The sequence below is a fragment of the Condylura cristata genome, unplaced genomic scaffold (assembly GCF_000260355.1).
Source record: "Condylura cristata isolate star-nosed mole 26May11 unplaced genomic scaffold, ConCri1.0 scaffold00002, whole genome shotgun sequence".
Lineage (NCBI taxonomy): Eukaryota > Metazoa > Chordata > Mammalia > Eulipotyphla > Talpidae > Condylura > Condylura cristata.
This window is the reverse complement of record NW_004567103.1, coordinates 40013821-40027012: the sequence shown is the minus strand read 5'-3', so window position 1 is coordinate 40027012 and position 13192 is coordinate 40013821. Positions and strand designations below refer to the sequence as shown.

The 13192-nt window shown below is 35.7% G+C and overlaps 1 protein-coding gene across 3 annotated transcripts in view; it reads right to left on the bottom strand.

Moving 5' to 3' along the window:
- The window catches only part of CCDC141 (coiled-coil domain containing 141), a 160356-nt gene extending 147908 nt beyond the window's left edge, over window positions 1–12448 (bottom strand). For all 3 annotated transcript variants that reach the window (XM_012728810.1, XM_012728815.1, XM_012728822.1), the window contains exons 1-2: window positions 12213–12448; window positions 9796–9918 (exon numbers count right to left, since the gene is read on the bottom strand). In XM_012728810.1, coding sequence (XP_012584264.1) covers window positions 9796–9918; window positions 12213–12314 — 225 coding nt within the window. In that variant the 5' untranslated portion in view covers window positions 12315–12448. The remainder of the gene's footprint in view (window positions 1–9795; window positions 9919–12212) is intronic.
- Between the last annotated feature and the right edge of the window lie 744 nt (window positions 12449–13192).

The window sequence follows — 13192 nt, the reverse complement described above, 5'->3', positions numbered from 1 at the left end:
TTTCTTGTTCCTTAAAGGAACCTCATCTTATAATGTTCCTTTTCAGATTCTATATGAATTGACTTAGTTATAATCAAATTTATCCTTAGCTGTCCATTTTGATGACCACCATCCTTTTGAAATGTGACCAGCTCAAATTGCCATGTGGTATAAGTATAACTTACATACAAGATATGGAAAATTTAACTCAAAAAATTTAAAATATCTTATTAACAGCTTTTAAAGTGACAGTAATTTGGATATATTAGGATAAATTAAGAGTATTATGAAATTAATTTAATTTGTTCTTTTTACTCTTGGTGAGTTTTGATCATATGTGGCTTTCAAAGAATTGTTTCACTTCATCCATGTTGTTGAATTTATGTATACAGAGTTGTTTATAGCATTCCCATATTATTATTTTTATTTTTTTAAAGATTTATTTATTTGTGCATACAGAACTGGGGTACAGACCAGAGGCTCAGGGGCGGTGAGAGGCCCCACCAGAGACAGAATGGGGAGCAGAACAGGCAGATCTATGAAGTACACTGCTAAGGGGAGCAGCGGGCGGGTCAGGAGAGGTCTGCCTCGCCATGTGGACTCCTCCGGGGCAGGCGGGAATTGAACTCATGCGGAAGTGGCTTTAGATTCTCAGTGCAGTGCCTTAACCCGCTGCGCCACCAGGGAGGGCCCCATTCCCATATTATTTTTTCATGTTGTGCAGTTTATTGTGATGTTCCTTCTTGCAAATAATTGTTTGTTCTTTTATCTTTTTTACTTTTTAAGGCTGTCTAGAGATTTATCAATTTTCTTAATCATTTCAAAGAACTGTTGTAACTATTGTTTTTCTTTTTTATGTATATATATATATATTTTTCATCATTCTTCATTTTGTATAGTTTTTCCTCTTGCTTGCAATCCCTGTCCCATTTCTTTGATTTCTGCTTTTATCTTTACTTTTCCTTCATTTTGCCTGCTTTGGTTTCAACTTGCTCTTATTTTTTTAGTTTTTAGTGCAAAACTTAGATTATTGTTTTGATACATTTATCCCTTAATAATTACTTAATACTCTCAATTTGAAAGGTGGCAATTACAAAAATTTAAATCGTATAAAGATTTGCATTCCATTTGTGGTATGCATTGTATTTTTCTATGAATTGCTATTCTAGAACTGTAACATATTAGCACAGTGTTCTCTTTCTCACATATTAATAAAAGTTGAATAGCCTTTGGGATCACTGAACCAAAGAAACTTGGGCTTCAGAAAGCCGTCAGCAACAGCCTTGGTGATTTAGGTTCCTCTACTTCCAATTATGTAAAATCTTGGGAAATGTTTTTAGTTAAAATTTAAAGTGAAAAGCATGTCTCATGAAACTGAATTTGAGAATTTGTGGTTATGTTTGCTGAGCAAGTAAATTAAGCTTTCTATTTAAAAAATCAGACAGTACCCTTATGAGGCCCAAAGGTAAGTCTCCTTGCCCTCACTGAGCTTCATAGGGATCTCCTGGAAGAAACCTGGGGCTTAGGTTTTCTCACTCTCTTGCCCTTTTACCATGGCATCTACAGGATTAAGCATCTTTGTGAATGTGGAGAGGGAAGGAAGTGAATCCACTGTAAACTCTGGGACTATACTTCCTCTGCAAGAGAAAGGTTTCTGGTCTCGTAGGGGTCTAGGAATCTGCCTGGCTGCCACTACCTCCACCTCCGACACCACAGCTTTTGGAGAGTGCATGGGTGGGGTAAGAAAGAATGGAAAATACAAAGTCGGTATTTTCCCCATGCAAGTCATCTTTTCTCTGCTCAGACCTGAAAGATTTTTCTGCCCATGTCTTCAGAGATCAACTGGCCTGTGTATACAACCATAATAATATTGAAGAGGGAAAAAACAAAAATGGCCATATTGGTGGAATTTGGAATTTTGCTCTTTTTTCCTAATAAAGTGTTGTCCTTACTTTTCAGCACCTGAGCATACACACATCCTGCCATGATTTATGGCTTCATTTAATGGAGATAGGGTAGAGGGTATCTATTTTATATTGCCAGGAACTACAACTAGTATTCAATTTTAATGCAATTAAAAAAAAAATCTGGGGGCCCTCCCTGGTGGCGCAGCGGGTTAAAGCGCAGCACTGAGAAGCTAAAGCCACTTCCGCATGAGTTCGATTCCCGCCTGCCCTGGAGGTGACCACATGGCACAGCAGACCTCTCCTGACCCGCCCACTGCTCCCCTCAGCAGTGTACTTCATCGATCTGTCTGTTCTACACCCCACTCTGTCCCTCTCACCCTCCGCATCTCTGGCCTGTACCCCAGTTCTATATGAATAAATAAATCTTTAAAAAAAAAATTCTGTTACTCAGGTCCCTGAATCACAAATACCTAGGAGAAGCAAGATGGAGAATACAGATAATTTGGGGGACAGGGTTAAACACAGATAAAGTAAGAGGCAGATCATTTGAAAATCTCTTGACTTTTATAGTTTAATACATTGTAGTATATACAAGAAAAAAGTCTATAATTTAGAAAAGATTCCTGCTAATCAGGCAGGAATCACAGTGGACTTAAAATAAGCAAACGAAACAAAATAAAATCCCTTATGCTCAGGGGTGTATAAGTCATACTGTCTTTTCTAGAGCAAAAGGATCAATTGCCTCTGGAAAGAGGGCAAACGTACATTTTAATTCTAACATTTAATCTAATTCACCAGTGTTGAAGATTGGAGGTGGGGGTAAGAGCTCCTGTGCTTCCATCTTAACTCTGCTACCACTCATTTACATTTCTTGAATTGTCAGAGTTCTGTCCTGAGATTTAGATTTAGAGACCTAAATCTCAGAACAAAACCCTCTTTGTCAGAGCTTGTAAGGGTCAGGTTCTACTTTCTATGAAAATTTTTGCTTAAAGAGTTATATTTTAAAGCAGGGTTTTCTAAATAACTAATAGCTGATAGCTACAGAATTACGAATTCAAATGATGCTAGTTGTGATCCTGACTTTTGACCCAGACTTCACAGAGGAATGCATTTGGTGACAAATCACAACCGATACCAATTAGAAACCAAAAAATTGTCCGAGTAATGACAAGCAGCCTGGGGCAAGCACAGTCTTCCACAGTGTGAACACAGAAATATAAACAATAAACAAATTTATTCCCCTATTGTTAGAAATTGTTTTGTTTCTGATTATTCTATTTAAATGATGCGAAAAGATAATCCATATCATAGCAACAGCATCTTCATCCCCCTGTCCTTACTAGTACTTTGATTTCAAGGTTATATTCCTATGAGAAGGATTCCTAAGTCACAAAATGTAAACATTTTACATGTTAATGTTTGCAAGTTTCCAAAATGATTGTGTCACTTCAAACTCTTTAACAGCATGGTTTAGGTCACTAGAATTTGTGGCATTGTCACAATAAATGACTGCAACAGAGGGTAACAGTAGCAGGGCAGCCTTAGGGATCTCATTTAGCACGTAAAAATAAAAATGCCTCCTTTCTTTCCATTCTCACCATGATTGGACATTATCAATATTTTGAATTTTTAATGGTATGGTACATTAGGAAAATAATGGTTTCTCATTATTTAGTTTCATTTCTCAGGCTATTATTGATGCTAAGCATTTTTTTCACATATTTATTGGCAACTCTTCTGGGAATTATCTATTTTCATTGATTTTATTGGTGTATTTATATTATCAATATGAAGGTTTATAACCCTTTTGATTGTCATATAAATTGAAAATATTTTTTGCCAGTCCATTGTTTGTTCTTTAAATTGGTCTGGAAAACTCATATTCATCTCCTAGATAGCTCAAATATCACAAGCTTCCCCTTGTTCCCTGGTAAGATTAGTTATTCCTTCTACTATATACCCATAATATTTTGTCCGTATCCCTGTGTACTAAATTATAATTATACACCTTTTCATCTTGATCCAGAAAGCATATCAGAATGCAAGTAATACAGATGAATATTATATCTTTGGATTTGCTTTTCTTTTAAAAAGCAAATCATTCACAGTCTTCAGAATTATTTTTACTTATCATTAGCAACATCTCACTGTCTTTCATTTTAGAAAATCTTAATTCCACTTCTCAACTCTCTCTCCATGAAAACTCTTGCTTTGTTTACAAATTTTTATTCTTGAGAATTGCTTCAAAATCCCTAAGGACTACCCACATTGCTGTTGTCCTCTGTTCCAGTTATTTACTACTGTGTGACTAAATGTTCAAATTCTAGTGGACTGAAACATTTATTTATTTATTTATGATTCTCAGTTTCAGTGGACCCTGGGGGTAGGGGAGTGATTTATCTCTGCTTCACTCAAGTCAGCTGGGACACTCAACAGGGACCAGAGAACTAACTTCCAGGATGGCTTACTCACATAACTGGAAGGTTGGGCTGGCTGTTAGCTGGGATTCCACCAGATTTGTTGTTGGGAGCTTATCGCTTCTGAGGTAGCAGAATTTCCTCAATTATGGAGCATACATTTCTACATAAGGTAAATGTTTAGGGTTCTCCCCAATACTGTACTAAAGGAGTTCTTTATATTCCAAACACATGCTATAAAAGTTTCCTAATATATAAATATGTCACTCAAGTCATATAGGTTTATTAAAATACATTATCAAGAGTAAAAAGACATCTTACAGAATGGGAAAAAATATTTTCAAACCCTTTCTCTGATAAGGGATTAATATCTAGACTATATAAAGAACTCTTTCAAATCCACAACAGAAAAATATTGAAAAGTGAGTAAAAAACTTACATATTTCTCTAAAAAAGATATTCAACTGTCCAGTAAGCACATAAAAAGATGCTACTAACACCATTAGTTATTATGGAAATACATCAAAACCACCATGAGAGACCACTTCTCACATAGTGGCATAGCAATAATAATAATAAAAAAACAAATAAACAGAGAGTAACAAGTTTTGAACAGGATTTGAAGAAATTGGGTCACCTGTATATTTCTGGTAGCAATGCAATATGATGCAGGTACTGTGAAAAACATTTTGGGGGCCCTCCCTAGTGGTTCAACGGGTTAAAGCTCAGCCTTATGAAGTGGTGTGTAGCCACTGCAGCACGAGTTTGTTTCCCAGTCAAGGAGCTGACGCATATGGCATGGCAGAGCTCTCCTGATCTACCCGCTGATTCCCCTCAGCAGTGTATTTCAGTACATCTGCCTGTTCTGCTCTGTACTCTCTCTCTGGTTAATTCTCTTACTCCCTGCACCATTGCCCTGTACCCCAGTTCTGTATGTATAAATAAATCTTAAAAGAAAAAAATTTGGTATTTCCTCAAAATGACAAACATAGAAATGACATATGACCCAACAACTGCATTCTTAGGTATACACCCCAAAGAACTGAAAAGCAGATACTCAAACATTGGATCCACCAAAGTTCACTGGGATATTATTCACAGTTAAAGTAGAAAAACTCAAGTCCCCATCATTAGATGGATGGCTAAATAAAATATAGCTTAGCCATACAGTGGACTATTAACTAATCATGAAAAGGAATGAAGTTTTGATACATGCTACAAAGTAGATGAAAATTGAAAACATTATATCTTGTGAACTAAACCACACATCACAGAGCAGAAATGATATGATTTAATTATATAAGGCATCTAAGTAAACAAGTTTAGAGAAAAAGAAGGTAGACTGGATGTTACCAGGGAAGGAAGAAATATGAGTCACTGCTTGATAGGTAGTGAATTTCTAAAAGTTTGTGAAATAGATAGTGCTAATAATTGTACCACTTTGTAACTGTACAATTACAATTACAGCATTGTAATTAATAAACAATTAATAAACAATTACTGTTTATTTAAGGCAAGTTTTTGTAAAATTTTAGCTTTGCTACTATTTGACAACTTCTAATGTATTCATGTTGCTAACTAAACAAATAGTACAAAAATAAGCATTTATTGGATTAGAGATTTAGAGAGAATCAGGAAAACAATAGATCTGAATCAGATTTATTTCAGAGGTGAAATATTTGGTATTTAACATTCCAGAAGTTCATTCTTCCTTGAATGTTAATATCACATAACTACAAAAATAGTAGTCAGTGGCAGGAGGTTTTCTTGCTTTTAAAAATATTTTATTAAATTAATATTGATTTAAATATTAAATAAATTTCAGGTGCATAGCAGTGTAATCTGACATCTGTATAATCACTGCCAAAAATCTGATTTCCATCCACCATACAGCCCACCCCTTTGACCTATTTTATGTAACATGTATTCCTTTCCCTTTTGGTAACCATCATTTAATTCTTATAATCTGAGGATTTGTTTTTGTTTTGTTTATTCATTGCTGCTTTGCTTTCATGTCTTCAATGTATGTGTGAAATCATAATATATTGATTTATCTTTCTCTGTCTGACTTACTTTACTTAGCATAATTCCTGCTAGGTCCATATCTTTAGATAATAGAATGTAGCTGGTTGCAAGACAGATGCTGAGGAGAAGAACATCCTCAGCAATGACCCTAAATTCCTACAACTTTGTTATGCCTCCATGAAGCAAGCTCCTGAAGTTATAGCATGTATAGTGGCCACAAGCTGATATTAACCTGGCTTAAATCTGTTTCTCTTTCCCATATTTCTTCTTTCTCATTTAAAATAATCTGAGTATAGCTTAAGGTCTAAATTTCTTCCCCACATTTTCCCCAAGAAAATAAGGAAATATTTTTCTCTGGGCATCCCAGAGAAATTGTTAAGTACATTCTCTGAAAGGCAAACAAGATCTGGGGGAAAGGAAGCAATAGACATTAGAAACACTCATAAAAATTATGATTCCAGAATTTGTTCCTTTAACTTAAATTACTAGTATTTGAGATAAAGGCAGAAATAGATGTGCTATCCAATCAAACATTCAAAATTTTCCCATATATGACTCTTTCAAAACCAGTATGTTCTTCTATATATCACTGTGTTTCTCTCCAAAATTTCCTTTCTAGGTGTTGGAGGGCAACTATAATATTTGAAGTAAAGAACTTGAGGCCAGAGAGGCTAACTGCTGTGCTCAAATCAGTGGACTCAGCCTTGAATTCTACACAGAGCTGTGGAGCATCTTCTTTCTAGGTAGAACAAATTGCAAGTTCTGTACATATGAAAAGGACTGGAATGAACATTAAATGCTAAATATTAATGACATTGACCATCATTTGAAAGGTCATATTAAAATGGATTTGCATTCAATAACCTTCTGCTACAGGTTAAGGCTCTTACTCTGATAGCATTGTAACTAGTAAAATTATCAAATTGAGGTCTGTCCACTTGAAATATGGAATTCACATTTTGTTATCTTGCTTTGTTTTGTTTTAATGTCACTTTATACCTCTGTAATTACATTATCAACTTGATACTCAGATTCATTCATTTTATTTATAAGTCTTAACAATCTGTTTCTTTTTTTTTGTTAGATGACATTAATTTATAACACTCTATACAATTTAGGAGAATAGGTTCACACACACTCAGATGTATGTTACCATATTTTCTTAATTTTAAAGGTCTTTTGTTAGCAAATATGGAATACATTTCAGGGTCCTTTATATATTGTTAAGCCAGAAATATTGCAAAATTATGCAACTACTTAAAATTTCTTAGAAGTGGGTGGCTGGATTGAAAGTGGTGTGTGGATTGAAAGTGGTGTGTAGGGGAGGGTGCAGAAGATGGACATTAAGAGGTCACAGTTAAAGGCTTGGGTGAAGACAAAAGGCCATTTTACTGGTGATCTCATATTCTTAGACTCACAAAATAGAAAGAGTGGACCTGCCCTCCCATGCATTCTGTGGCATGACACAAGGAAGGTGAAGATCTCCCAAAGCTTACAGATATAAAGTTTGATGGCCCAATGGCTAGTTCATATCCTGAAAGCTGGCACATAAGGACAGCAAAACTTTGGAATATAATACCACAAGCATCTTCTGAGGACAGATTCTGTTAAATAGAAAAACCTTCTTCCAGCTGAGCTCCAGAATAGACTAAGATATAAATTTGAGCATAGGTGCTGAGGAGAGCTGAATTGCATCCCCTGAGAAAGCATTTCCTGTAAATTATGGGTCTGGACAGGAGTGAGGTTGGGGAGGAGTGGTAGCCTAATAGACTTAGGCCACTGAAATTCCCTCCACCCCAAAATTCTAAAAGGACACAAATTACTAGTGGATACTGGGATAGGGATATAGTTTCAAGTGCCTGTTAACTTCAACAGTAACAGTTGGCAGGTATATATAAAAATGCTGTGGAGAACATGAAAAAGCCTCAGAGATGGTGGAGAATTTCAATGTAGCATTGGGTTTTCACATCAAGAACTTTAGTAGTCAGCTGAATACAGAAATTAATGCCATAATTACTGCTGAAATATACAATTTTGACTCCTAGTTCAATCTCTTTTATGAAATAACATGCAATTTTAGGTATTTAAAGGAGTTCTTGATGGTCAGGTATTTCTACCTTGGAAGTACAGAACTGAGAGAAAGGAACTGTTTAGTTTAAATGCCTCCTTACTTCAAAACTAATTCTTCAACTTTTTAATCTGATTCTCCAGTCAGAAAACCAGTTTATATCTACTATATACAAATCAACCTCCTTTAAAATCTAGAAGCAAGTATAGATCCAGCTTAGATGTGCTGTTTATGAGAAGCCAATAATATTAAAGTAGTAAAAACACAAACTGTCTACTCATGGCAAGTGTCTTTCAATGTGAAGATGTGCATTTCCTACAAGTTCTTACAGAGTTGGCTACATCACAGTGTTCTTTCCTCAGAAAGGGTATGTGAAGCTTTACCTGTCACTCTCTTAACAATTCTTATTAATTTGATTTTTGAATCTGTATTTTGTAAGTGAAGTCCAAAGGGACAACCGAGCAGGGCATGGGAGTGAGTGGAGCCTCATCTCCTGTGTGTCAGGCCTCCCTCCAGGGATACGTTCTCTTTGCTACCCTGTCTGCTCCCCCATCCTGGCTCACTGACTTTTGTCATCATCCCCAGTGGGAGGCAGGACACAGCTCCGGAAAGCTGGGGTCTAGTCCACACCCTGTGCATTGAATCACAGCCAAGGCCCAGCGCTTATGAGAGCTGCATTTGCCTCCCACATATCCCTATGTTGAAAGAGCCAGACATAAAACAGCAGATTAAAAAACACTATGATGTGTCAAGAAAAATTTTCCTTGCTTTTTTTTTTAAAACAGGGAGCTTCATGTTTTCATGTTATACATGTTATACTAAGTCCCAAAATTTATGTAGCTGCTTCTGATTAGATGTCATATCTGGCAATCTGAAAGCCAATGATGTTATTTTTAGACTCTTAACTAAAGAACCAGTACATAGATAACTCTGATTTAATGGAAAGTAATAAATGTTTAAGAATTCTTAATATTATACAGACAATCATATTATTTCCAATAGTTCGCCAGAAGTGGTGGGGGGAACCTTTGTATTATTCTTGCCAGCCAGTATCATTAATAGTAGAAAGTTTGGCTTTGTTGTTATGACTTGACAGTATAATCATGGAAATAGAAAAGTGATGGAATTTTTTTTTTTCACTGAGGCCTCCAGAGGGGAAAATTTTACTAATTTCTCCACAGTGAAAATATCATCTCCATATTTCTATTACATAAGGCAGAGTTATTTGGTTTCGTTTTTTAATCATCTTACTTCTTTCCAATGTTGGTTTTATTCACAAATAACTACATCATTTTCCTACTATCCATCTAGGACTATATTAAAATGACCAAAGGTCAGTGACATAAACAGCTTTATATTTCTTTTAATTTTGTATCTGCTTATGATCGTTATCTCCTACCTTGAGCTTGGCCAAAAGAAGTTCATGATCATGAAGAAGTTTTCTGGCTTCATCTTGACTGCTACCAATTTCTAAAAGATTGGGCTGTGATTCAGCCAGTTGAAGCTGTACCCATTTGCCACACTAAAAATAAAAATCAGATAAGATGCATTTTTAGTTCCTCTTTACTTTTCCCTTTCACCCTTCCCCTTCTTCTTTTTCTTCTACTTTTTGTTTAGCTTTCCACTGTAAACTTTATTCTTCCCATAAAGAATGGCCCAACAAATTAAAATGGAACAGGTCTAATATAAACCCATGCCCTGCCTTTTCTTTTTTTAATTTTGAAATAATTTTTTCTCTTGGCATACTGGATTGAAATTAAAATTTTTCAAATGAGGAGCAATAGATTGAAAAATTACAGGATAATGCACACATGAACAGTCTTTCAGTCACAAAACTGAGTTCCATGAAGATAGAAAAATTCCACATGAACAAGTGGGATGCAAACTTCACCATGGGGGAAGGTTTTATAAATGCAAAGACAAATGCTGTTTGTGTCTTTACATTAAACCTATTGGTTTAACCCGAAAGAATAAACAAGGGATGAAGTAACCAATTTTTAGTTTAATTGATAGTTCACCATAACGTTTTCCAGCTTTTGTTATTGAGTACACAGAATATATATACAAAAAATGTCAATAACACCAGGTACAAGTAACAAAAACCATTTCAACAGAGCCAGTGTGTTTACTACACTTGGGATTTTTTTTCACTATAATTCATCATTACATTTCCTGAGGAATTACTTTGCTAAGAAGCAACAACTGATTAAGCAAGAGGGGTCACTAATGGGCACTTGCAGATGGATAAGTGAATTGCTGAAGAGAAATGAGAACAATGTGCACTTTCCAAGATAATGACTGCCGAGAGACAGTCTGGAAAGAAGCAGACTAGAGAGCAGATGCTAGCACTTCTATTCCTGTGAGATGGGCTTCCCACCTTGAGAACTTGGGGGTTATTTTGTATGAGACTGCAGTGAGTTAAAGGAAGGAGGACTGAAGGAAGCATTATTAAAAACACAGTTCAGTTAAATAAAAATTCCAGTATAATTTTAGAGATTTTTTTCTTACTGTCAGTCTACCTCTTGCACCCATTCGTACATATTTCCCTTCCTACTTTGAAAAAAAAAAAGAATCATATTTAAGAAAAGTCAAAATTTTTAAAACAGTAATTTTCCTTCTTTTCCCTCACTTCTGACATTTGCACTTACTCAAAGCATCATAAAATCACATGCAAAATAATAACTTTTACTACTTCTGTTTCGAACTTTTTCCCATGTCCATTTTGAAAAAACTAAAGGGTAAGGGAATTAGCAAATGTCCTGTTATGTAGTTCAGCTCACAATAGCCCTGGGAAATCAGCCTCATTAGGAACACTTTGCTTTCAGTGGTTCTAGAGTGAGTGTATGTATGAACTGCTGCTATCCTTTTAGGAATTTTTGCATTAACATACAATTTGCCACAATTAAGTTACATTAAACAGGCCTTGTCTTGAATACTTAAGCAATAGGCCAGAAGAGTCACTTAATTGTGCCTGGTGGATTCCTGAAAATATCTGGCTGCTGAGTTTCAGCTTGTTTTTTTTTGGATTCTCTTTACTTATACACTGAATTTAGGTAGTGTACTGACCAGATCCAAGTATAATCTTTTTGCAAGACATTTTCATAGGAAATAAAATCATGGATATCTTTTTCAGCATAAAGATGTGTGGTCATCTCTTTAAATGGACAAATGCTTGATACAGAACAAGTGATAACCTTATTCCCCAAGTGGCTTCAACTTCCTGCTGTTAAGAGCAAGTTTGACATGTGCCCTTTGCACCTTCAGGGTATTCAATCCATTAACAAAGGAACAAGGATTTATTAGTGACTATACCATGTCAAACCAGTGCTACAGGGAGCATGTGTCAGAAGTTCTTATTAGGTCTCCACCATACACAAAATATGACACCCCCAGTTCCTGAGACTTTTCTCTTGCCCCCTCCATCATATCCATGCTCAAAAGTCACAAATCCTCCACAGTTCCAGACTCTTCAGGCTGGCAATCATGACCTTACAATCACAAATCTCTTAAATTTAAAACTGAAATTGATTCAATTTCAAATTGAAAGTATATGGTAGTGTTTTTTGTTTTATTGGGTTTGTTTTGGTTTTCCCTTCAGTCAAATTGCTGTATCTGTGTTCTGACTAACTGAAAGAGAAACTCCAGCAATTGGGTGAAACTTACTGCTTTCTTTTAGTTGTGGACTTAAGAAAGCAATAAGATGCACTTGCTTTCTTCCAGATGCTATGTACTGCCGATTTGTAGAATTTTTTTGTAGCATTATAAAACAGCTAAGAGTTCACAGTCTTACAGAAGAGAAAAATATTGTCAGCTTACCTTTATGACAGCTATCACGATTTTGGAGTCCCCAGCCTGCACAGCTACTGAGCTGACGGTTGTCGTAGAAAACTCCACACCAGGTCTTCTTTCACTGGACATGGTACCTCAGAACCAGTTTATACGTTGGGAAGCGTGGGTGCAGATGTGTGTCTGCTGGTCATTTCAGAAAGCAACCACTGGGATTTACTTGGATTCATTCAGGGAAAGAGCTCTGCTCGGCTGATTACTCTGCCAAAAGGAAAGAACAGGAGGTTAAAAATAGACAACCCCATTGAGTTTATCAAGAGAGAAAGAGAAGGGAGAGCAGCAGGGAATCGCCACACCCCTAGTATGGTAACACTAAGCGCCTGTTATTTTTGCCATTATCTGAAATGTGGAGAGCAGCTTCTAGTTCCCTATCAGCTGATGTTTGATAACAAACAGAAAAAAAAGAAAAAAAAGAACTACATCCTGACAACCCAAGTTAGTTTTGCCACTGAAACTATAGTTTGCCACTGAAACTTTGAAACCAGCTAGTCAGTGACCTGGAAATCAATCTTTCCAAAATTTTTGAAGTCACCCTCATACAAAGAAAATCCAAAAAGATTACTTTAAAAATGAGCTCTGTGATATGTTTTGGAAATAAGCCACAAAAATTACTTGAACTACATTTTTAGAATAATCTTTTCGCAAATTCACTGCCTTTTGATAAAGAAAGTTTATATGGGATAGCCACGTTTTCTAAGAAGAAACTGGATAGCCACATTTTCTAAGATTTGTTAGGGGCATTTCAAAAATATTTCAAAAATATTATGAGTGGCTTTCTATCATTTCAGAATTTCTTTATAAGTATACTCCATTGAATTTTTCAAATTCAGATATCACCTCTCTAGGATGTAATATACTTTGCTGTTACCTTTTGATTGCAAATTGCTAGTTCAAATTTACATGATAAAAAAATAGCACTGTGCTTCAGGTTTGATTTTTATTCTCTCCCT